General features: G+C 41.8%; 1 protein-coding gene across 14 annotated transcripts in view; it reads right to left on the bottom strand.

Annotated features, from left to right (window-relative positions):
- NEO1 (neogenin 1) overlaps positions 1 to 25,520 on the bottom strand; it is a 564,730-nt gene that overhangs the window by 73,803 nt on the left and 465,407 nt on the right. For 10 of the 14 annotated variants that reach the window (XM_065558583.1, XM_065558591.1, XM_065558584.1 and 7 more), the window contains 7 exons: positions 24,515 to 24,659; positions 22,199 to 22,309; positions 20,832 to 21,026; positions 19,269 to 19,364; positions 17,816 to 18,039; positions 12,629 to 12,767; positions 5,764 to 5,871 (listed from right to left, as the gene is read on the bottom strand). In XM_065558583.1, the coding sequence (XP_065414655.1) occupies positions 5,764 to 5,871; positions 12,629 to 12,767; positions 17,816 to 18,039; positions 19,269 to 19,364; positions 20,832 to 21,026; positions 22,199 to 22,309; positions 24,515 to 24,659 (1,018 nt within the window). The remainder of the gene's footprint in view (positions 1 to 5,763; positions 5,872 to 12,628; positions 12,768 to 17,815; positions 18,040 to 19,268; positions 19,365 to 20,831; positions 21,027 to 22,198; positions 22,310 to 24,514; positions 24,660 to 25,520) is intronic. The other 4 variants (XM_065558585.1, XM_065558587.1, XM_065558595.1 and 1 more) reach the window with 1 other exon arrangement.

Here is a 25,520-nt window from a genome sequence, read left to right as displayed (position 1 = left end):
ATAGGGATGTGAGTTCCATCTATGGCCCCACCGCAGTTTGGGAATCCCATTGCTGCGAAGCCATCTATGATCACCTCCACGTTTCCCAGGGTCACTACCTTTGACAGCAGTACATCAACGATTGCCTTGGCTACTTGCATCACAACAACCCCCATGGTAGATTTGCCCACGCCAAAGTGGTTCGCGACTGACCGGTAGCTGTCTGGCGTGGCAAGTTTCCAGAGGGCTATGGCCACTCGCTTCTGGACAGTCAGGGCTGCTCGCATCCGGGTGTCCTTGCGCTTCAGGGCAGGGGACAGCAACTCACAAAGTTCAAGGAAAGTTCCCTTCCGCATGCGAAAGTTTCTCAGCCACTGGGATTCATCCCAGACCTGCAGCACTATGCGGTCCCACCAGTCAGTGCTTGTTTCACGTGCCCAGAATCGCCGTTCCACGGCATCAACATGACCCATCACCACCATGATGTCCACGGCGCGGGGTCCCGTGCTTTGTGACAGGTCTGTGCCACTCTCAGACTTCATGTCCTCATCGCGCTGCCGTAGCCTCCTCGCCCGATTTCTCACCATCTGCCTCTGGAAAAGGTGGCTGATAAGGTGCGAGGTGTTGACAATGGCCATAACTGCAGCGATGGTCGCAGCGGGCTCCATGCTCACAGTGCTGTGGCGCCCGCGCTGTCACTCAGCAGAAAAGTACGCGAACTGATTGCCCGCCGGCGCTTTCAGGGAGGGAGGGAGGGAGTGACGGTTGGATGACGACAGTTACCCAAAACCACCCTCGACACATTTTTCCCCCAGCAGGCATTAGGGGCTCGACCCAGAATTCCAATGGGCAGCGGGGACTGCGGGAACTGTGGGATAGCTGCCCACAGTGCACCGCTTCCAATGTCAACGCTTGCCCCGTTAGTGTGGACTCACAAAGTCGAATTACTGTCCTTAGTGTGGAAACACACGTTCGACTTTGTAATATCGATTCCACATATTCGATTTAAGTGACATCGAAGTACTCTCGTAGTGTAGACATACCCTTAATGTTTATTTAAATATAAGACACCTAAAGTTATGTTAAAAAAACATTATTATGGTTGCAAACAAGCCAGTAGAAGTTAGGGAATGTTACAAATAAAGTTGCCTGTGCAACCTTAATTCACCCCTTTTGTGTGTATGCATTATGATACAGTCTTTAATGACATGATCACATACTGTTTTTTCCACAGGACCCTGTCTCCCTCAGTGCACAGAAAGGCCAGTGCTCACTTTGTGAGCTATTTAGTATCTTGTTTTCTATTCAATCCACCAGAGGACAGTCTGTTCACATGTTCCTGTAAAATGTGGAATTGGCATACAACTGACATATAAAGAGAATTCTAATGCTTCACATAATGCAATCATTTTATCAGATTCCCTTTTATAGTGTGATTGTAAATGTGATTACAAAACATTTTTAAAACATTCAGCTGTGATAGCTGCACATTCAAACAATAATAAAGCTTAGTCTTGTAAAATTCTGCTTAATCCAGGTGAGCAAACACATTATTTTTTTCATCTTCTTCATCATTTTAAGAGTGGGGAAGCAACTTTTGTGCCTGGATTTTTATAACAATTTTGGATTAAAAATCTAAGTTTGTCTCTTTCTTTTTCACATACACATATATGGAACATAGAATCATAGAATATCAGGGTTGGAAGGGACCTCAGGAGGTCATCTAGTCCAACCCCCTGCTCAAAGCAGGACCAATTCCCAACTAAATCATCCCAGCCAGGGCTTTGTCAAGCCGGGCCTTAAAAACCTCCAAGGAAGGAGACTCCACCACCTCCCTAGGTAACGCATTCCAGTGCTTCACCACCCTTCTAGTGAAATAGTGTTTCCTAATATCCAACCTAGACCTCCCCCACTGCAACTTGAGACCATTGCTCCTTGTTCTGTCATCTGCCACCACTGAGAACAGCCGAGCTCCATCCTCTTTGGAACCCCCCCTCAGGTAGTTGAAATCAGCTATCAAATTCCCCCTCATTCTTCTCTTCTGGAGACTAAACAGTCCCAGTTCCCTCAGCCTCTCCTCATAAGTCATGTGCTCCAGACCCCTAATCATTTTTGTTGCCCTCCGCTGGACTCTCTCCAATTTTTCCACATCCTTCTTGTAGTGTGGGGCCCAAAACTGGACACAGTACTCCAGATGAGGCCTCACCAATGTCGAATAAAGGGGAACGATCATGTTCCTCGATCTGCTAGCAATGCCCCTACTTATACAGTCCAAAATGCCGTTAGCCTTCTTGGCAACAAGAGCACACTGTTGACTCATATCCAGCTTCTCGTCCACTGTGACCCCTAGGTCCTTTTCTGCAGAACTGCTACCTACCCATTCGGTCCCTAGTCTGTAGCAGTGCATGGGATTCTTCCGTCCTAAGTGCAGGACTCTGCACTTGTCCTTGTTGAACCTCATCAGGTTTTTTTTGGCCCAATCCTCTAATTTGACTAGGTCCCTCTGTATCCGATCCCTACCCTCTAGTGTATCTACCATGCCTCCTATCTGCAAACTTGCTGAGAGTGCAGTCCACACCATCCTCCAGATCATTAATAAAGATATTAAACAAAACCGGCCCCAGGACTGACCCTTGGGGCACTCCGCTTGAAACTGGCTGCCAACTAGACATGGAGCCATTGATCACTACCCGTTGAGCCCAATGATCTAGCCAGCTTTCTATCCACCTTACAGTCCATTCATCCAGCCCATACTTCAACTTGCTGGCAAGAATACTGTGGGAGATCGTATCAAAAGCTTTGCTAAAGTCAAGGAATAACACATCCACTGCTTTCCCCTCATCCACAGAGCTAGTTATCTCATAATAGAAGGCAATTAGGTTAGTCAGGCACGACTTCCCCTTGGTGAATCCATGCTGACTGTTCCTGATCACTTTCCTCTCCTCTAAGTGTTTCATAATTGATTCCTTGAGGACCTGCTCCATGATTTTTCCAGGGACTGAGGTCAGGCTGACTGGCCTGTAGTTCCCCGGATCCTCCTTCTTCCCTTTTTTAAAGATGGGCACTACATTAGCCTTTTTCCAGTCATCCGGGACCTCCCCCGATCGCCATGAGTTTTCAAAAATAATGGCTAATGGCTCTGCAATCTCATCCGCCAACTCCTTTAGCACCCTCGGATGCAACGCATCCGGCCCCATGGACTTGTGCACGTCCAGTTTTTCTAAATAGTCCCGAACCACTTCTTTCTCCACAGAAGGCTGGTCACCTTCTCCCCATAAGGTGCTGCCCAGTGCAGCAGTCTGGGAGCTGACCTAGTTCGTGAAGACAGAGGCAAAAAAATCATTGAGTATATTAGCTTTTTCCACATCCTCGGTCACTAGGTTGCCTCCCTCATTCAGTAAGGGGCCCACACTTTCCTTGACTTTCTTCTTGTTGCTAACATACCTGAAGAAACCCTTCTTGTTACTCTTAACATCTCTTGCTAGTTGCAACTCCAAGTGTGATTTGGCCTTCCTGATTTCACTCCTGCATGCCTGAGCAATATTTTTATACTTTATACCACCTGATGGGGTGGTATAAAGATTTTATGGGCATGGATTGAGATGGCTGCATAGTTCGCAAGTGATTAAACATGGAGTAACTGATTTTCAGACTCAGACCAGTTCAGGTTTAAAGTCCACTAGTACAGAATGAAAGCTAGAAACAGGAGACTTGCACTATTGCAATGAGGAGAGTCTCTTCTTTCCAAAAGGATACACAACCTTTGTTCCTTGCTGTCCAAGGATTCGTTATCAGACCATATTATACATAAGACATTTTTTAAAGAGGTTACTGAAATGGATGTTACAAGTTTCCTTTCCCTCAGAGTTCTGTTTACTTGGACTCTCCATTTCAAAGATTTTCTAAAACAACACCCTTAGGTTTCCCCAATTTTCTGGCTCTAGGCAGCAAGTACATTTTACTGGCATACATCATACACTGTTTGAATGCCTTGTTGTAAGAGTCAGCCAGAGCACAGAATCAACCCCTCGACCCCAAGCACCAACTAAATAACCTGCCTATGCAATACTGAAGACGCGGGGTGGATGGGGAGCTAAAAGTAGGCAAACATACAGCAAATCTACCTAAAACAACTTAAATTAAAATTGATGGAGATATCCTATCTCCTAGAACTGGAAGTGACCTTGAAAGGTCATTGAGTCCAGCCCCCTGCCTTCAGTAGCAGGACCAAGTACTGATTTTGCCCCAGATCCCTAAGTGGCCCCCTCAAGGACTGAACTCACAACGCTAGGTTTAGCAGGCCAATGCTCAAACCACTGAGCTATCCCTCCCCGCTTCAAAAACAACTTTGAACCAGACAACTGGAATGGCTGCTAAAAAGCAAAGGGCACTTCACATACAGTCCTGAAGCCTGCAGCTAACCAGTTTCAGTGCTGAACAATCCAATCCATGAAGGGGGCACTTGCACAACCCAGAAAGGCACGGCTCTTCTAGATGGGCCTGAGCCAAGCAGCAGCACATGCAGATTCCGTAAGTGGGGATATGCTGTGGCACTTCTCAAAGATAAACCTTTATATACCACACCATCATGTACTCTCTAGCTATCTGTGTATATTCACAGCTGTTTGCACTATTGTAGCCATGCTGGTCCCAGTACAGTAGAGAGACAAGGTGGGTGAGGTAATATCTTTTATTGGACCAATTTCAGTTGCTGACAGAGACAAGCTTTGAAGCTACACAGAGCTGAAGAAGGGTTATTACCTCACCACTTTGTCTCTGGATATATAGCTGTCCATCTTTACATGTCTCTATATTTTCATCCACATTTACAGAATCAAATTCTATATTATTTTATAAATATTAGGGGGATATTTTATTTTCTCCCTTCCCTTCTTTTGTCTACGTGAAGTTCTTAGGTATAGAAACAACCACCCAGATTCAACGTGTAATTCAGAGCAGCTTGCTTCTAGGGTCTACAGGGTACAATGAACTACCAGTGTACAAATATACCCAGTCATGCTCCTAGGCCACTTATGAATTATCTTGAACACAGGGAAATCCTCCAGCACCTTCACATACTGGGTCTAAGTCCACTTTGTACCAGAAGAATGCCAGACAACATGCTAGAGAATTGGCCCAAAGAGTCTCTTGCATAAAATGCTTAAGGGTCAGTCTAACTGCAGATGTGTGTTTCTGAAAGTTTGCTACTAGGATTGCATAAACTGGTGAAGATGATGATTTCTACAATATTTAAAATCATAATCTGACCTTTCATGATCATATAATCATAGATTCCATGATTATGAATCATAGGATCATAGAATATCAGGGTTGGAAGGGACCTCAGGAGGTCATCTAGTCCAACCCCCTGCTCAAAGCAGGACCAATCCCCAACTAAATAATAATAATAATAATAATAATAATTTTACATGTTGCAGACTCCTATTTTACAATGATATATACTTCATGTGGAGATCAGCAATGCCAATGCCTTTAAAGAGCAGAGCAGCAGTGGGCTGAAAACTTCAGAGTTGCATTTATTTTTTATACTTAATTCATTTCCAGCAGATGTAAAATTAAACAATTAATTTGAGCTACATGAGAAGATTCATAAATAACAAGATAAACATCCTGGATGGGTTTGTGATTAATAAAGAGGAGACTGGGGCATTACATATGGTGTCTAATCTGCTGTTGATTAGCTATCTTCCATCTACCCTCCCAAGCTCAGTATACCAAAAATAAGGACACAGGATCACTTCAGAGAGCGCACACAAACTGCACCTGTAATTTTGCCATTGGCTTCAGACGGAGGCTGCCAGTTTACAATTATTGTCCTAGGTTTTCCCTCTTTGCTCACCACAGTCACATCTTTTGGTGGAGACGTAGGAACTGCAAAAAAAATTCCAAACATTCATTAGAAGCATGTAAGTGATCTCACTGAATGCATGTAAATGATCTCATAACCATCCTTTTAAACTTGCTTTGCCACAGAAGTATGGATGCCCAGCAATAGAAACCCAGTATGTTTAATTGCAAGGTAAATCTACCATTCTAGGGCAGCAGTTTTAATGATTTACTCCATTAAAATGGCCAATGCCATATGGTGCATAATATTTCCTTTCCTTAAGGAGCTATCTATTTCTACAGTCCAACAGATGCTGTGGATCATGATTGGATAAACAATGTGTGTCTTCAATTATTGTCTTTTTTTTGTTAAACAGACAATATATTTGTAAAAGCAAAGCTACTAGTTAAGAGTACTGACTGGTAGTCCACAATAGTTTAACATTCCTGAAATCCCATCAACTTGTAAAGACACCATTCCATGTTTTGTTTTTATGTAAAAAAATAAAACATAAAAGATAAAATTTCTCTCTATACAAAAATGTTTGCTCTGGGGCTCAGATCTTGCAATGGCAATTTTCTACCATGAACACATTTGAAACACCAAGGTAAACTCCTGAAGGTTTTTTGTAACCTCTGAGAGACCCTTCACTTTGACTACAAGTTTCTGGATGGCTTGCAAGGAAGTCTGCATCTACAGAGGTGTTATCTCTCTTGCTCTCTTTTAACCGAGGTTTATTTGAACTCTGGAAACAGATATGATGAACACATGGCCCTTTTTTTCTTTTTAGTAGCTTGAGGCAGAAGTCTTCTTCCCACCATCCCTCCTGCACAAAAATGAGTAAACGATACAGGCCTTTTACCCCACCCAGTAAAAGGCTTAAATGTGTGAATCAGAATCTTATTGTGAACTGAAATACCCAGATGGGGCTCAGATTAATGGCAATGAAATGCATAGAGCTGATGTCTCCAAAGGTGTAATTAAATAACCAGCTATGCCTTGGAACTATATAACTATAAAAAACAGACTTCTAATTATGTAATTTTTAGCAAACTACATCTGCCACGGAAACTGAATTCAGTAAAAGTACTAGTTTGTGTTGTAATAGTGCTTTTCCTGTTCAAAGTGCTTTATGTATGTTACGTACTGGTGATTAATCCTCCTGTCATCCCCTGTGTTAGGTTACTAAGTATTATTATCCCCACTATAGAGATGGGGGAAGTGAGGCTCAAAGGTTAGTAACTATTGCCCCAATTCAACAAACGACCAAAGGTGTTCAAGTGCTCTACAGAACAGGGATGGACTTAAGCTAAGCACGAATCAACCTCTTAGACAAGGCTAGGATAAGAGAACCAGGAACACTGTCAAGACTAGAACTCAGGAGGTTTCTGATTTCCAGGCCTGTGCTTGAACTACAACAAGAAGTTACTCATCTTGTGCAGTAACAATGGCACTTCAAGATGTGTCCCCCTGTGGTTGCTCCTCTATAGGTGTGCTTGTGTCCCTGCGTTGCTGATCAGAGAACTTCAGTAGCAGTGTTCATTGGGCCTGCACATGCACTGTCTCTACTCATGCTGCACCACAAGGCTAGCCAGTGTGTGTGGGCTAACGCCTCTCAGTTCCTTCTCTACAACAGAGTCATAGACAAGAACTCTGAAGTAGAGGGGAGGAGGATGGGTTGTGGAGCACCCATAGGGGGACACATCTCGAAGAACCAAAGTTATTGTACAAGGTGAGTAACTTCTTTTCCGAGTAGTGTCCCTAAGGATGCTCCATGGTAGGTGACTCACAAGCAGTAGCCCTTCTGGAAGGCCAGGACTTCGGAGTCGGGTCAGTTACAGATGACAGCACTGCGGAACTGAAGATGGCATTGGAGATGGAGTCCCAGTGATCGCATAGTGTTCTGCAAAAGTGTGAACTGACTCCCATGTCGCTGCTCTACAGATCTCTGAGCTAGGGACATTCTTGAAGAAGACAATAGATGAGGAGATCGACCCTATTGAATGTGTATGAATAGAGTCTGGAGGGATAATATTGCGAACTTGATAACACTATCTGATGCAATTTGAGACCCACTTGGAGAGCCTTTGGGCATACTTTTGCAGAACACTATGCGATCATAGTGGGACTCCACATCCAATGCCATCTTCGGCTCCACAGTGCTGCCTTCTGTAACTGAGCACTAGGATCTTTCCACAATGGAGAGCAAAAATTTAGGGAACTTCCTGAAGGACTTTGTCCTGTCCAGATAGAAGGCCAGGGTTCTCCTGACATCTAGAGCATGTAATATAGCCTCCCTGTTGTCCTGGTGAGGCTTGAGGTAGAAGATTGGAAGGTTAATCAATTGAGGCATGTGAAACGGGGAGGTTGCCTTAGGGATGAATTTTGGATGGGGCCTGAGTGTAACCTTGTCTGGAAAAAATACCATGTAGCGGGCACGTGTCACCAGAGCCGCTATCTCTCCTGTTCTCCTGGCAAGGTAATTGCTGTGTGAAAGGCCGTTTTCATTGATAGGTATGGCAGGGCCGAAAACCAGTCTCCCTTTTCCAAAGTTGGAATGATCCTTCATAAGGTGATCATCTTGAATTTTTGAGCCTTGTAGATGTTGAGGTACTGTTTCTATGGCTCATAACTATAGGAGACGATCTACCTCTTGTAGTAAACTCTTGTGAAAAGGATCCGTGAAGAGGGACCGAGAAGGGTGCTGTTGAAGGGGTAGGGAGGTAAAATGCATGAAGTACCCGGTGCATGAACCACCTCTAGGACCCATTGGTCCGACGTTATGCATTCCTGGGTACTGTGGAACGCTGCCAATCAGTGGCCAAATTGGCATGGTCGGCTGTGTCAGTCAGGGGGAGTGGTCTAATGGCGCCTTGACCTGCTCGTCAAAAGTGGTGCTTTGATGTAAAGGGCTGGGACGAAGATTGTGGACCAGATGGTTTGTGGTTAGGGAATTTCCTTTTCTTCCTTTGCAGCTCGTAGTGGTGTTGAGGTTGGTACTGAGACGTGTGTGTTCTACACTGGGATGGGGGACTAAATCATCTCTTTTGTTCCATGTATAGATACCCAGTGATCGGAGGGTAGCTCTGGAGTCCTTCAGGGTGTGAAGGGAGGCATCAGTCTTCTTGGCGAAGAGCTTCATGCCTTCAAAAGGAAGGTCCCTCAACAGTGGACTGTGCCTCTTTCGGGAAGCCTGACAAATGGAGTCATGACACTCTTTGCATCACCACATCTGTGGAGATGGACCCAGCTGCCATGTCAGCCACGTTGAGGGCAGACTGAAGCAATGTCTTTGCCATTAATTGGCCCTCCTGGATAATGGCCTTAAATTTGGCCACAATGTGCTTCTGGCATCTTTTCAATAAAGTCATTCAGTTTTGAGTAATTTATGTAATCATAATTTGCCATGAGGGCCTGGTAGTTGGCGATACGGAATTGTACAGTGGCTGAAAAATACACTTTTTTACCGAAAAGGTCAAGGCGCTTCCAGTCCCTGTCGTAGGGAGTAGCTCGACAGTGTGATCGGTCGTGGAAGTTGACGGCATCCACCACGATGGAGTTGGGTGGTATGTGGGAGAACAGGAATTCAGATTCCTTAGCGGGAACATAGTATTTTTTTGTCCACTTACTTGCAGGTTGGTCTTTGCTGGGTCTAAAATGGCTTAATTAATCAGGAGGGTGATCCCTGAGGAGGAGGCAGAGTGGAGGATGTCAAGGAGTTGACGGTGGGTGTCCATTACTTCCTCCAATGGTATCTAGAGAATGACTGCCACTCTCTTTGCCAGCTCCTGGGAGAGACAAAAGTTGTGTGCCAAAGATGGTGGAAGAGGCATGATAGCTTCATCTGGAGAATACGAGTATACGATCCTTGGTGTCACTTCCCCCTCTATACCAGCTTGCTGTTCCTCTATGACTTGAGGCGGTTCTGAAGCTCTGGATGCTGCGGCCAAGGGGGGCCTGTTTCCAGGGTTCTTGGGCAAGGCTTGAAGACTGAGAGGCATGCTAGCGGTGCGCCACCCAAGGGTCCCAATATAGCCATTGGGATGGTGGTGGCATAGAGCCTAGCGATGGCACCCATGGGTGGCCATACCAGGATGGTGCTGGTGGGGCCATCTGTGTGTAATATCCTTGGTCTCTGTTGGTAGTAAGCACCATATGGAGCTTGGGAGGAGTACTGCAACACTACCTCCTCTGGCTCACTGTCTGAACCCTCACTAGAGGGCAGAGGGGCATGGCACAGCAACAGGGATACTTCCCGTACTCCGTGGAGGCTTGGTGCAAAGGTCTTGATACCAAGAGATGGTGACTCCGGTGCATCCGGCACGTGGAGGTCTCTGGAATGGTGGGATTCTGCCGGTACTGATTGTCCCGGCATTGGTGGTGGTGCCAGGGAGGACGGGGATCTTGTCTAGACTAGTTGCTCCAGTGCTGGGCGAGCCATCGTTGTTGGTGCCAATGTGGATTCGAGTACCAGGAGCATCTTTTTAAAAGACTGCTTACCCCGGTCCTTCAGGGCTGATGACTCAGTGCCCATGCCCATCGGGTCTGTAGGCCTGTCAGAAGTTCCAGTTGCTGTCGGTCTCTGTGATCCATAGGTGCTGGACTGAGATAGTCTCGGTGCTGGTGATGTCGAAGATACCGAGGGAGATGGTGAATGATTATGGCTATCTTGGGGCTCACTGTGGGGACTTCCCACTCTCTTCTTAGATGATTTATGAGAGGGATCTGCAGCCTGTTTCCTTGACCCACAGCCCTTAGATGTAGAATGCTGTGGGGAAGGTTCATGTCTATCAGGCGACTGGGGTTGGAGAGCGGCCTCCATGAAGATGATCTTCTGGCAGAGCTCTGTCTTTGCGGGATCTTGGCTGGAGTTGATGGCAAAGACCACACTTCTGTTGTGTATGGCCTTCCCCGAGGCAGTGAATGCACTGAGAGTGCTTGTCTGCAATCGGGATGGCCTCTTTAAAAGTGAGGCACTTTCTGAAGTTGATGAACCAGGCATACCCCATTGGGTGGGAAGGATCCCCAACACGGGAGAAAAAACAGGAAAGAAATTAATGTATTTTTTATTTTATTTTCAAGGGTAAAATAAGAAAGGAGAAGATGACTACAACTAGAGCTATAAGTAGTAGACCAACTAACTATAGGTATGTAAATTAAGTGATAGTCTTATTGGACTGCTAATGACTTAATCTCTTGCTGGGGTGGTTGAGAAGGAACTGAGGGGGGTTAGCCAACGGGAGCTGGAGAGACAGCACACAAAGAGAGACAGTGCATGTGCGGGCCTAACGGACACTTCTAGCAAAGTTCTCCGATCACCAGCACAGGGATGCAAGCACTCCTACACTGCAGCACCTATAGGGACACTACTTGAAGAAGAACAAACCTTTCTTAAGCAGTAGTTGAGGAAAAAGTCCTATGCAGCATTGCCAACCCCAACTGTTCAAAAATCATCAGTTAGGCACCTAAAATCAGGAGACTGGATTAAATCATGAACCTTTTTTTAAAAAAAAAAAGATATATTAGGAGTTCTTTTTTACTTGTTTTCTGGTTCTTGAGCCTTTTGGGCACACTAAGGTCATGTTTTCAAGTTTTTCTCCACAAACACAAGGACTAGAAAGTTACTTTATGTTTTAAATGAAAGCTGAGATTTTCATGTATTCATATAACGTCACTGATTAAATCTCAGGAAAAGCTTCCTAACTGTACGAACAGTATGACAATGGAACAGACTGGCAAGGAAAATCGTGGAATCTCCTTCACTGTAGGTTTTAAAAAAGAGTCTGGAGAACCATCTGTCTTGGATGAGCCTTGTGGTCCCTTCTGATCCTATGGTTCTATGATTCTAAGAAAGCTAAATTTAAGCTAAAGTGAAAATAGCTTTTCACTTGGGGGGGATAGCTCAGTGGTTTGCGCATTGGCCTGCTAAATTCAGGGTTGTGAGTTCAATCCTTGAGGGGGCCACTTAGGGATCTGGGGCAAAATCAGTACTTGGTCCTGCTAGTGAAGGCAGGGGGCTGGACTCAATGACCTTTCAAGGTCCCTTCCAGTTCTAGGAGATGGGATATCTCCATTAATTTAATTTTTTAATTTAAATTTAATTTAGCTGGAAGCTAACATAGAGATAGTGAATGCTCCCTGCTCTTTGACCAATCTTGCAGGTGAAAAATAAGATACCGGGGGACAGGTCTGGGGCAGAGGGGTTCTGCAACCTACAGATGCTCATTAGGCATGAGCTTCTACCAGCAGCTGTAACGCTATCAACAGTTTTGTAGTTTGTAAGCACAGTTTACAGCTCCTATAGTTCTGATAGCTGCCTAGGCAATTCACGAGATGACAAATTTAGGGCTGATTTTGATGACTAAATTTCTATGCACCAAAGTTCTCAGAATAGTTTGGCTCATCTCATTTTTGTTCTATAATTAATGAATTTTAGCAAACTGTCATTATTAATTACAAAGTTTTTCTCAGTAGCTGCTATTAAGATGTGATTTCTCAGATATTTAAAACATATGTCTCTCTCTCTTCTTTCCCATCCATTAATTGCAAATCATTTTATCCATTTATTTTCTGTAATTTGATCGCAATTTTCTCTTTTATGTAATCTCCCCTTCATTGACTTTCAAAGAATATTAATATCAGGAATGCCCCCACTCTGTTCCCTCCCTCCCCCAAATCCCACATCAGCAACAGCAGAGGACTGCCATTTTAAGTCTATGCAAAGAACCAGCATTGGGGTAGGACTGACTTTATTCATCTCATTGAAATGGTTAACAGTTCCAGAAAGACACAAGTGAATACCTAATTCAAAGGTAGTTCCATGAGCTGTCATACTCCAAGTACTTGATCTTCGACCTTTAGTCACCATCACAGAGAACTCATACAAGGTGTTTGGTTTTAAACTGGTCACTAAATAGCTCAAGGTGGTTGTGTTTGCAGTCTGAAAGAAACACAAAGTATAAGGAACTTCTGAAGCGAAAAACACCATTTACAAGGTCTCAAATACACTTGGCTAAGGTAAGTGCCTAAAGCATTATTATAACGTTACCAACACTTGAAAACCATAGCCATTAATTCTCTCAATATTCTTTTTTGCTCTACCATGCAAATTCATTAATCATTTACTCTATCTGAAATGAGAAGTTCCTTTTGTAATCAGCAAGAGCATTCAATACTAGTCGATCATAAATGTAAATGCATAAGGTCTAGGACATACTTGTTATGCAGCAAGACTTTTAGCTGTCTACTGGTGGTGTTTAATTTACAGTGCTCCACTAAATGAACTAACTATGGGAAAGAATGATAAAGGGAAGCTAAAATTAAAAATCCATCTTGCAATTTACGTATTTTTCAAAAATTATGTCAGAATTCTAAGATGAAATCTAATGAGTTCAAAAACTAGCTAAAAAATGTTGGTTCTCTGAAACTCCAGGAAAAAAATGGTTTTATTTTCTATACCTGTATGCTGGTTTGCAGAAAGGAGGACCATCTGTGGAAAGACTTTCTTAAATCACACATGGCATCCAGCACAGGTAATCAGAAATATGACTCATTTAGTTACCATTTCTGCCTTTGAGCTAAACTGTCCAGTATGTACTGTATGTGGCTTGAGTATAAATAGTATACCTGATGCATACATAAATAATATAACTGCTTCCTTATTTGGATCTACCTCTAATCTAAAAGCAGAATGAAGTGACTGGCAACTTCAAAACTGGACAATGTGAATATATAGCCATAAATAATTGCTACCTTCAGAGAATTTTACTTACAGGTAATGCTTCTTTTTCTAAAGGTAAAGATTATCTATAAAGTCACATTCCTTGAAAATAATGAGAGAATACCGTCTGAATGAAAAGGACAGAAGTGTAAACGCAATAAAACTCTTATTTCTGATGTAAAGTATACAATGAAACCTTTTTAAAGTATCCCAGTAAAAGATCAGGAAAATTTCTATTTGCCAAATGAAATGAAGTCACATAGAGTGCTCTGAATGTTCAAAGAAATGAAAAGCTATTTTTGGATTTGACTAGTTCGGTTTTATTAGGATCAGTATTCATAGAGCCCTACCAAATTCATGGCCATGAAAAATGTGTCACAGACTGTGAAATCTAGTCTCCACCTGTGAAATCTGGTCTTTTGTGTGCTTTTACCTATACTGTACAGATTTCACAGTTGAGACCAGCGTTTCTCAAATTGAGGGTCCTGACCCAGAAGAGGGTTGGGGGGGGGGCAAGATTATTTTAGGCCAGTCGTGGCATTGCCGCCCTTACTTCTGCACTGCTTTCAGAGCTGGGTGGCTGGATAGTGGCGGCTGCTGACTGAGGGCCCAGCTCTGCAGGCAGCAGCGTAGAAGTAAGGGTGGCAATAGCATACTATGCCATCCTTATTTCTGCACTGATGCTGGCAGTGGCTCTGCCTTCAGAGCTGGGTTCCCGGCCAGCAGCTGCCGCTTTCCAGTTGCCCAGCTCTGAAGGCAGGGCCGCCTCAGCAGCAGCGCAGAAGTAAGGGTGGCAGTACCGCAACCCCCCTCACAATAACCTCACTACCTCCCCCCCCCGACAAATTCTTTTTGGGGCAGGACCCCTACCATTGCAACATCATGAAATTTCAGATTTAAATAGCTGAAATCATGAAATTTATGGTTTTTAAAATCCTATGTCTGTGAAATTGACCAAAATGGACCATGAATTTGATAGGGCCCTAAGTATGAAGGAGAGAAAGAATAAAGACAGGGGAAATGACTGTCAGAAATTTCAATTTTAATCAGTCTTACCAAGAAATATTAGATGCATAGGCAAAGCAACCTACTTTTAAGAAAATTTAATCTTGGGTGGAGCAGTTATTGCAACCTAGAGGTTAATAGTTCCTTGTAATTGTTTACTGACTGCCACTTTAAAAAAAGGCAAAGTACTCCATTTGTAGTACTTGAGCTAACATGAAAACACATATTCAAAAGTGGTTTTCATCAGCTTTACACAGGAAGTACCACAGAGGATCATGACCCATCTAGCCCAATATCCAACCTCTGACAGTAGCAAGTACAAGAAGCTTCAGAGGAACAAGTCACTCTGGTCTGGACAATTAGGTAATAATCTGTGCATAAGGCAAGTTACACCCTGAAATAGGAGAGTTAATAAACTTTATACTTTTTCCCCCTTGCCAGAGTAAACATGGATATTCTTCTTTATCCATATGAAAGTTCAATTCTTTTTTGAATCCTATTAAGTTCTTGGCCTCAGTCACACCTGGCAGGTATGAGTTTTACAGGTTAATTGTGCATTGTGTAAAGAAGAATTTTCTTCTGTCTGTTTTAAATTTGGTGCCCGCCTTTCAGTTTCATTGAATGCCCTTTCACACAATACAAGGCCAAGGAGACAAACTGGAGTGGCCTGATATACGGTACTTTCAATTTCATTAATTGTTTTGTTCCATTTACTATTTTAAGAAAGTGGCAGTGATATCCCATGATACTAAATACTGTTTAACTAGTACTATAATTATATATGATAAATTTTATCCTGCAAAAATCTATTTTCCTTCTATAGGACTCTAAAACAGCTAAACTCCAGAAACGAGTGGTTTACTTATTTGGAACCCACCATCTGATGAATGCACTTTGTGTGTAGGACAACTGCATTCAAGCAACAAAGACAATTTGAAAAATGTTCTCTGACATGTCAAACCAATGCATCCTCTTGCATGAAAAGCGAGTTCCTGGATTTGTAATCTCAGAACTTCTATTCGAGGTTTACAACCTCATCTTGTTCTAAATATTTTCTCCAATTTCAACGTACGAGGGGGAATCAAAAGCAGCAAGTTATGAATGGACTCTGTCAACATGCAGTTAGCTGAAGACACTGATGGGTGAAACACTGGCTTGAACATCTGCAGCACTGGAGGCATCAAGATTGAGGTAATTGCAAATCCGTAATGTGAGTCACTAAATGTACTCAGAAATAGGAACAGATCTGGTGATGGATCTACTGGAGACCTAAAACCTATTCTCCATAACAGAAGGAAAAAGCTTTATATATATCATCTGCATGCTGGGGTCATCTGAGACATAGGCACTGCCACCTAACTGATGGATGTCCAAGCTCCTTCCTGAAAAGGGATCAGCAGTATGGGATCTACACAACTTCCTGGAATCCCATCTTGAGATGTTTCAGGGAAGAATCTATCATTGACTTAGAGTTGAACACCCGAGATATGCTGAGACAACAAAATTACACTTAATGACCTTCCATAGGCCTACACTATTGTGGAACTTGGCATAATAAGAAGATTCTTCTCAAACTGCAGATTCGGAAGGCAGCTTCTGATTCCTAATGGGATGAACTGCATAGGGTTACTTTGATAAGGGACAAGGCATGTTCTTCCTTAGAAGCTTGTCAGAATTCTGAACCTCCTCTGCCAGAAACTGTGAGATGAAAGTGCCATGCAAACACTGCATCCTGCTCGTTCCAAGTCAGAGAGCTTCAATACTTGGTTGGTCAGTGGCAATTAGTCTGACAGAGAACCTATGAGTAACTCCACTGAGACTGATAGCCCCAGTATGTTCACTTAATAGTAAGGTCACTGGAAATGGGCTTGGCAACAATGCACATTTATCAGTTCATACTAATTAAGAGTACCAAGGATCTGGCTGAAATCCACCAGCATAACGGACAGGACTGCTCAAGAGATTTTGCCCTTCAGTGTGCTGAAATTCAGCAGTCGACTGCTCCATAAAACAGTAAAGAGTATGTGGCTGAAGCAGAGAAAAAACAAACAGTGCACAGAATGTTAATGCTCTGGGATGGATGATGATGGCAACACAAATGGGTCTGATGCTTATGCGTTCTGAGGAAAACACTTTGCATTGAGGAATTTTGAACAATTTTATTTCATTATTATGTATTATGTTTGGTCCACTATTTATGAATCCACTCTCCTGAGTCACCTGGTCACCAGCACAGAGCATTATGGGAGCAATTCATATAGTACTGTATCTTCAATAGGGTCTTAACTCATAAAGCTACAAGCACTGTATAAATGGCTCCCGAGATGCCCAGTCCACGTGACTCAGGAATGTGGATTCATAAATAATACTTGCCTTTAGAGGCGTAACACACAAACCATGTATCTTTTCATACCAATATAACATTTGTGGTTTGTAATAAGATTGCTCTGTAAAGGAGCATAAAAGGAGCTCCATTAACTGGCAAATGTAATAACCATTTCTTTTGAGGCTCATTTCTAACTTGAAATGTACAGTCAGCATTTTTCAGGCCTTCAAGTCACTGTTAGTCCAAAGAAATCTTGAAATCAACTGCCTCTGGTATGGTATATACAGAAACGTCTGAGAAGCAGGAAATGCCATAATGGAATAGTTATAAATTTTTTATACAATTACCATCATAAAAATAGTTTTATCATCAACTTAGTATGACCCGAAAGGCTTGTCTTTTTCCTTTTACATGAAGTAGGGTAAATATCTTTCAGTTTGACTCACCCCATTAATTCAGATTCCCATCACTACTGTCTGAAGAGAAGCCATTAGTTACATACACAATATTACTGTGCTACTGGCCCCATAAAGGTGAGCCCATGTCCTTCACGCAAGCAGATTATGGCAAGGCCAAATGAAGAATACAAACTCTATATTTTTTAGCATCCAAACTCCAGCAGAGGAAATTAATCCTGCAAGTGTCTTCCTCCCACTACCTTCACCCCAAAAAGGAGATTATTTTTCTATCCACTCACATATATCACTCCATATTATACAGAACTATTGACAGAAAAATAGACCCCAAAATGTCCAGTTAGATCAAGTTTATAAAAACCTTTAAAGTGATTACTAAACTGAGGGATATTGTTGTAAATGGGAGTCCATTCATGCCAAATTCAATTGGACCCAAATCTAAACTGCTTGCTCATCAAATACCTCAGCGCTCTAATCACAATTAACACAAAACTGTGTTGATGTTGTTCAGCCTCCAGTACCTTGTACTTCGTGTTTGCAGGAATGTTTGTTTTCCAGCGGACTGTGTAGTAGCGAGCATCTGTGATCTTCTGATTTTTCGGCAGAGAGTTGTCTGCCCAAGTGATCCTTATGGTGTCATGGCTCAGAATGGAAGCCTGAACTCCCACCGGTGGCATCATGGGGGAGGGATCTGGCACTGGAGTGTATGGAGCATTAATAACAAATAAATCAACTTCGGAAGTGTCTAGAGGATTGATGGGTAAAAAGTTGTGTATTATAATTAAAAAGGGAGAATGTGGCATTTTAATGTAAACAAAAACAAAAAAGGAAATGCAGGGTAATACAATGGAATGAAAGATGAGGAATGGAGAAAAAGAGAGAAAAGCCAGAGTTAATAGGGAACATAAGATTAGCAAAGTAATTATTCCAACCCGATCGCTTCTTAATGCAAAGGTTATGAATAAAAATATCCTGTAAAGTTCATCACGTAACCATGCTAATGTCTATGAAGCACCATATAAAGTACTTTCAGGATAAGATATTAGTTCAAACCTTTGGCTTTATTTTCCTCAAAAACATCCACTTATTTCTTCTCCAGAAAACAATGACATGAGAAGAACAAGATGGACTTCTTAGGGATAAGTAATTAGTGTTTCATACAAGATTACTGGAGAAGTATCATCTTTCAGAGCATTTTTGGGGAAAAAAATCCATGTTATATGAAATATTCAGTGACTCAGGGAATTCAAACTCCAAGGTACTCTAGAAAACCTAGCAGAATTCCTGGTCTTCAAAAGAAAGATAAAATTCACAACAATGTTCACATCTGATGAATTATGTCTTAAAACAAGGCCAAAATGCTACACAATGTTAGCAATGCCACGAAGCAGAACGAGACATAGGATAACAGCAACTCAGAGGCTAATGGATTACTCTGCTTAAAGCCCAAGATAATATCAGGTTTATTATCGGTTTATTACAAGATGAAAAACATTATCCTAATGCCTCATTTAATGTAGTTACTGCAAAACAAGACCTAAACACATCATACAGAGAATGCATGCATTATAATCAGTGTCTCAGCTTGAAAGATAAATGCTATCCCTTTTCTGAGACATCCATAAAAGGCAAAAATTAGTGCCAGATTTTTCAAATTGTACATGTATCATCTGCACTACACAGTTAAAGACACATTCTGAAATCAGAACATTTATAAGTTTTTGTAGGGTAAATTCTAGAATTTAAAACCAAAACCAAACATAGAGTTTTGGGTAGTTTAATAGCTGGCTTAACAATTGAAGTTAACCACAAAGGCAATAATGTGAACACAGAGAATATCTGATATCATAGGAGAATAAAACTCTATTGCATTATGCATTTTCTCATGTCTTTGATTGTTTCCTGGAACTCAAGGCTATAATTTTCACCTATGAGTAAACAATAAATTAAAAGAAGGCAAACACTGTCCTTTACCTGTATGAGGCCTGGTCACTGCACTCTCATAGAGTGGGATTCCTTCACCAACATTGTTAAATGCTTTCAGAGTTATGACATAGTGGGAACTTGGATCTGATGGAAGAAAAATTCACATGTAGTTGTAATGCAATTTCTCATTGCAAATTGTTAGTTACTTCTATTTTCTGCCTCTAGTTTCTCTATACATCACTCACTGTTTTACTTGTTAACAGAGAAATGCATCCAATAAGCAGCAAAACTAGAACTGCGAGTTTTCTCAAAGACTTCTTCTTCCAGCATGCTTCGTGTATCAGAAAGTACAAGAGTTCTCGCATACTGCAGGATGTCTGTATTCATACCAAGTCTTTAACTGGAGCAAGATTGAGATAACATTGAGGAAAAATACCCCAACAGTTTCTATAATATTACCATATTATCCTAGGCCCTGTTCTACTATCCTAAGCCCCAATATAATTCCGTATTGTCACACATTTCACTTCAAAGCACTTTCCCTAGATGCCACAAAACAGCCTGTAATGGTTTGTTTTCCAAATCTTTAGACCTTTTCTTATTTGGAGAGCTCATTTTTTAGTGACAGAACAGTGGGGTGGTGCTCATCACAAGGGTTTCTTATAATACTCGAAGGAAAATCTAATACTTGCAAGGTATGAACAAATCAATCAGAACAATGCTTCCTCTCAATGAACTTGGGATGCTGGCTTTTTTCTCTTTTTAACAGGAAACAGAATTTATGATAAATTTCAGTTAAGTTTCGAACCTCAATGTAGAATCTTCATGTAGCAGGGAAGTCACTCTGCTCTGGTTTAGAAGGGGTTAAAAGCAGCCAAGAGCGACTGGTTGGGTAGTCAGCCACACCTTGATAAGAGGGCAGGCTGAGGGAGTGAAAGAGAGACTGGCTCCAGCTGAGGAGCAGAGAGAGCCAGGCTGCCTGGGACAACAAGCGGGGTATCTGAGGCAGAGCAGGGCTGGGAAAGACAGACAGAGCTGAGGAGCTCTGGCCTGGTGAGTCCCCAGGCTGAGGCCTTGCTAAAGGCCAGGGGAGGTACTAGGGCTGCAGGGAGGCAGCTGGGGCTAGAAAGGCAGCAGATCCAAACCCCCTTGCCGATGATGAGTGGTCACTTCAGACTGCAGTTTGCCCCGAGAGAAGGAGCTAGATGAGGACTGGCCGTGGGTCACTGAGGCGAGGTGGGTTTAGGGGATTGGGGTTCCCCAGGGAGGGGAGACCCAGAGTGTGGGGACACTGCTGTGGGGCAGCACCCCAAGGTAAGGGGTCCGGGAGGGATGCGGGGCCTGAAGTGCTATAAGTGGTGAAGATCAGGAGGAAGGAGGCACCAGTAGGAAGACACCGGCCAGCAGGAAGCACTCCGAGGCTGGAACAGAGTTAATTCCCGGATGATCAGCAGGAGGCACTGTGGCGGTGAGTGCCCGTTGTGCTACACTTCATAATGGAAGAATCTTTGAAAAACACAGTTCTGTTTTTTTTTTTAAGCTGTTACTTGGAAAATACCAATACAAATCAGAGTTAAAATTTAGAAAACAATGTTAGTGAATGTTCCTTACCCAAGTTCTCAATGGTGTAATAGCGTTGTTTGTAGTCCACTTTGATAGTCTGTGCATGAGGACTGCCAATGCCATACCCTATAGCATATCCTCTTACCACAATGTTCTGGTTTTCAGGAGGAGTCCAGCTCACTACAATACTTGTAACAAGTGGGCGAACATGTAGGGAACTTGGAACTTCTGGAACACGAGTTTCTGTTACAAAAAGAAAAATGCAATTTAAGGGATTTATCATTAACAAAAATTATGAAACCAAGTATTCTTACAAGCTTGTCAACCCAATTTAACTCCTTGGGCTGCCAAAATTAACCTAATTTTATATTCTAATATATACAGAAATTCATACTTCTAATACTTTTCCTAGAGACTCAGGATAGGATTTTTAAACCATCTAGAGGATTTAATTTTATATGGAAGATGATATGGGTCTAAATTCCCTAGACTACTTTGAAAATCTTAACCTTGGTTCTTCCATCAGACCCAAATAGTTACCATTCTCAATCAAATGCCCTCTTACCCTTTCTCTACTATAAAGAAGGAAGAGGTGAGAGAGAAAGAAGTGTAGGAGAAGAAGAAAGCCTATCACCAGGGTGTGAATCTAAGTACTTAAGTCACCACATAATCTTATTATTGTTACCTTCATACACATTTTCCCTTTCTCTGCTCAGTCTTTGTGCTTCCCATTCATTTCACCATGACTATAGTTAGGCCTCAACCTGCAATGTACAACGTGTGGGCAGACTGCTGAACACACACAGCCCCACTGCAGTCAACAAGACACCCCCTAAGCAGAACAGTCTGCCAAAGCACGGGACCTTTAAAGATTGGGGCATTAGACTGGAATTCTTTGGGACATGCACTGTGTTTTATTTGCTTCATAAAACACTAGCCTGCTGTATAAATAATAAGTATATGATCACACTTTCGTTTGCCTCAAGGAACAACTTTTTCCCCACTTTTACAGGGTGAAAACATGTGGAGGATTAAAGTCAGGTACCCAATTACATTATTTCTTTTCAATTGACATTGAATAATTAATAATTGATGTTGGCACCCTGTAATAATACCTGTAATTGGGTATTATTTAGTGGGGAAGGCAACACAATATATAGAACAGAAAGTAAAGGAGCAGTATTTACATCTTCAGTTTTCAGGCCAATTTCTTGACAGGAATTTTATTACATTAGTGACTACTACTTAAATTATATATAAATAAAATGCATGTATCCTGTTGTGCAATTAGAATATAGTAAGCACAACTGAGCAAAATTATGTTTGCTTTGGAAAAAAATCTGCCAAATTTTGTAGTTACCCTGGTCCATGAATTTTGAGGTCTTTAAAGTCAGAAACATGCTTATGGTCCTTACCATCTAGATCACTCTCAAAAGTTTCTGCTGATATCCAATCAGTAGCTGGTCCTGTACCATTGCTTGTAAAGGCAGCCACACGGAAACTGTATTCTGTACCTCGCTCAAGACCTAATATAAAAACAATATACAAGTTACTAAAATAGGAGCTCTAATGGTGATCAAAGAATCACAATTTCTAATTAAAACATCAAGAATCTCACTATCAGACTGAAAGTAAAAACTTGTTAATGCAAAACTAAATGAGTGGATGCACACACTATAGCTGCTGTTGTGACATCGTTTGGGTTGAGCCTGAAACAGAGCCAGCAAGTTAAGTGCATTATGTTTTGGCCTTTCACCCTCGAGACTGCTGTTGAGCATAACCTGAGGTCAGGAATGGAAATCAGCACTACTTGCAGTGAGGCTCCAGTAAGTGAAACTGACACAAATTATAGTGTAACAGCCAGACTGTGACAGCAGACACCCAGGACTACAGCACTCTGGAGACCTTCCCTGTAGGTCACTGGCAGAACAGCATGAATGTAGTTTGCAACATATATAGCCAGCTGATAAATGAAAGACTACTTTTCATGCTAGTAGCCCTTTGTCTGCACAACAGAAACCTCCACATTTCTATAACTAACCTTCTGCATTTAGTGCCAGCTATTGAGTGATCAAAGTATGTAGAAAGTGAATTATTCCTCTTAGAAAAACATCTACAAGCTATAACCAAAGCAATGGGAAGATAAATGTATATATTAACTGTTACAGTGTATCAAACATACATATGAATAAGAGCATCCACCATTACCCCCAAAACCTACCACTGTGCCATTTAAAGTATTTTAAATAAAGAACATAAACCTTTACTGACATGGTTTAAAAAACACTTCCTCTGTGGGCAATTATTCCATACTTGTCCATTATGGGATTTCTTGCACCTTCCTTTGAAACATCTGGTACAGATCAGTGTCACAGACAAGATACTGAATTAGATGGACCACTGGTGTAATCCAATGTGGCAATTCCTATGTAGCGGGAGCTAAGAATTCAAGATGATATCCAAAGAGCCTTAAAAAACCCAGGATTCAGAGGATAATGTAACATCTTGGAGGAAACGATCCAAGGAAAAAACAAAAAACAAAACTTAAAAATCCCCGAGCGTAAAATCTTTGTGGTACAACTAAAGTAATATTAGTTTCACAGATCAACTAATTTTAAATGAACACTAGAATTAAAAATCAGTTCAGCATCACCTTCATTATTCACATTTTAGTTTATTATAATAAATGTTTAGCATTTATTTCTCGTATTTGTGTATTTGCACTATTCAGAGCACTCAATTTCAGTTTTGTTTATAAATAATTTCTAATCAGTTCCACTTTACTATTTTCATACAACAGAATGCTGTAAAGTCTGGATTGTGAAGGCTATTTTTAAAGGAATACCATTCCTCTGAAAATTTTCCATTGACCTGTCAACTGATGTTAAGTTTACAAAATTCAGATTGTTCTGACAGAGCCCATTTAAATGTACTAATGATATGGGTTGCATGCTGAATTTCCCTAATGACAAGGGTATGATGGGACGGAAACAAAACAAGTGTTTCTAAGTGTACTTTGGTTTGACTTTACATGCCCTAAATAGAAGAGGTCCTGCTCCATTCTAGAACGCCACAACACCATTGAAACTCACTGTGCATGGAGCTGGCAGATCTGGGGACAAATCATGCAATTGCCTTTTTTAAGTGTGTGTTCATCTAGTTAGGCTATTATTTTTAGAGCCCTGCATGGATACAAAATTTGTATCCACATCTGATCTGCAAACATGGTCCACAAATTTGCAGGGCTCTAATTATTTTATCTCTTATAGCAAAAACAGTGGCTGGCTAGTTGTGACTTCAGAGATTAAAAAATAAACAAAACATTTAGAATCACTTATGTGTTGAGTGTCCTGGTTACTTTTGTAATATGATGTATTCAGTACAATTCTACTATCAACAATAAAAAACTTACATTAGCACTTTTCAACCAAGGATCTCAAAATCCTTTACAAAGGTTCCACTTTGCAGATAAGGAAACTGAGGCACGGAGGACTTAAGGGACTTGTCCAGTACACACAGCAATCCAATGTCAGAATTAGGAATAACTTACCACAATTAGCTCATGTAAAGCACATTTTCAGGTCACCTGTAAAGGCTAGGAGTGTATAGAATCTTGTTCCCAAACCTGCCATTCCCAGAAACAATCAGGACCTCCTCAGCTCCTGATAACAGGAGCTTGGGGATAACTGTGACTTTTTTCAGTTTTGACTAAATGATGTAAAATAGCTTACCTTCGATTAGCTGGAAAAGTTGTGTCCCACCAATGCTCTCGGATACCTCACTCTTACGAGATGCTTTACGGTAGCGAATTTTGTAGCCAGTGATTTGACCATTGTGTGTTCCTGCAGGAGGGGTTTGCCAATGTATCATGATGCTCTGTGAAAGGTAAAATGCATTATAAATCACTGCCTCCCATCTAGCCGATCAAACTGCTTATTCCTAATGCTCCATGTAGTACTATCTTGCTTTAAGTATTGGTGCATACCAAAAAAAAAAAAAACAAACAAAAAACCCCAAACAGTAAAACGGGAGGTTTAGGAAAGAATTTTTAACTAATCTACAAAAATACTCAAATTGTAAAATCTTTGTGCCTAAAATAAAAATGAATGTGCACATGGTTCTCTATTTTAAACTACCCAGGAGGCTATCCCATAATAATGTTTATATGCACATATGTATACACACACATATATGAAATTATTATAAATCAGACATACAGGGCAGTAGTTAATCACTGGGAACACATTCTAGTTCTGTTACTTCGGGCTTTTGCATTTGATCTAAACTCTTCTGTTCTATAGTACGAAGCCTCTATGCTTAGCCCTGGTGCATTGCCACTGCCTAACTCCTATTTAGTTACGTGTACTCCTAACCCACAATGGAGCTTGTGCTGCTCCAAACACAGGGTCATAATTCCTCTAGTTTGTTAGAACATACACAAATGAATGGAAGACAGCAGGCATTGTCTCCGAGAGTAAGACCTGAGCTGTACCAAAACTGGTAAAGTTATCCAAGAGGTTGGAAACTAAGGACATGTAGGTAGGAGTAATCAGGTGATGCACATGGAAAGAAAAAGGCTGTCCTGAACCTGAGTACTTGGGGAGATAGTACAGGACTGATCTGGACTAAGCTGATCAGGCCCTGTGATCTGGAGAGGGGGAAGTCTATCTGGAAGAGGGGGACATGTGTCAAAGTCTGCTTGAGGGATGGGGGGATTGGATGGAAGAGTCTAAGGGG

This window comes from Chrysemys picta, chromosome 10, assembly GCF_011386835.1.
Source record: "Chrysemys picta bellii isolate R12L10 chromosome 10, ASM1138683v2, whole genome shotgun sequence".
NCBI lineage: Eukaryota > Metazoa > Chordata > Testudines > Emydidae > Chrysemys > Chrysemys picta.
The sequence above is the reverse complement of the archived record's forward strand: the minus strand, read 5'-3'. Positions and strand labels throughout refer to the sequence as shown.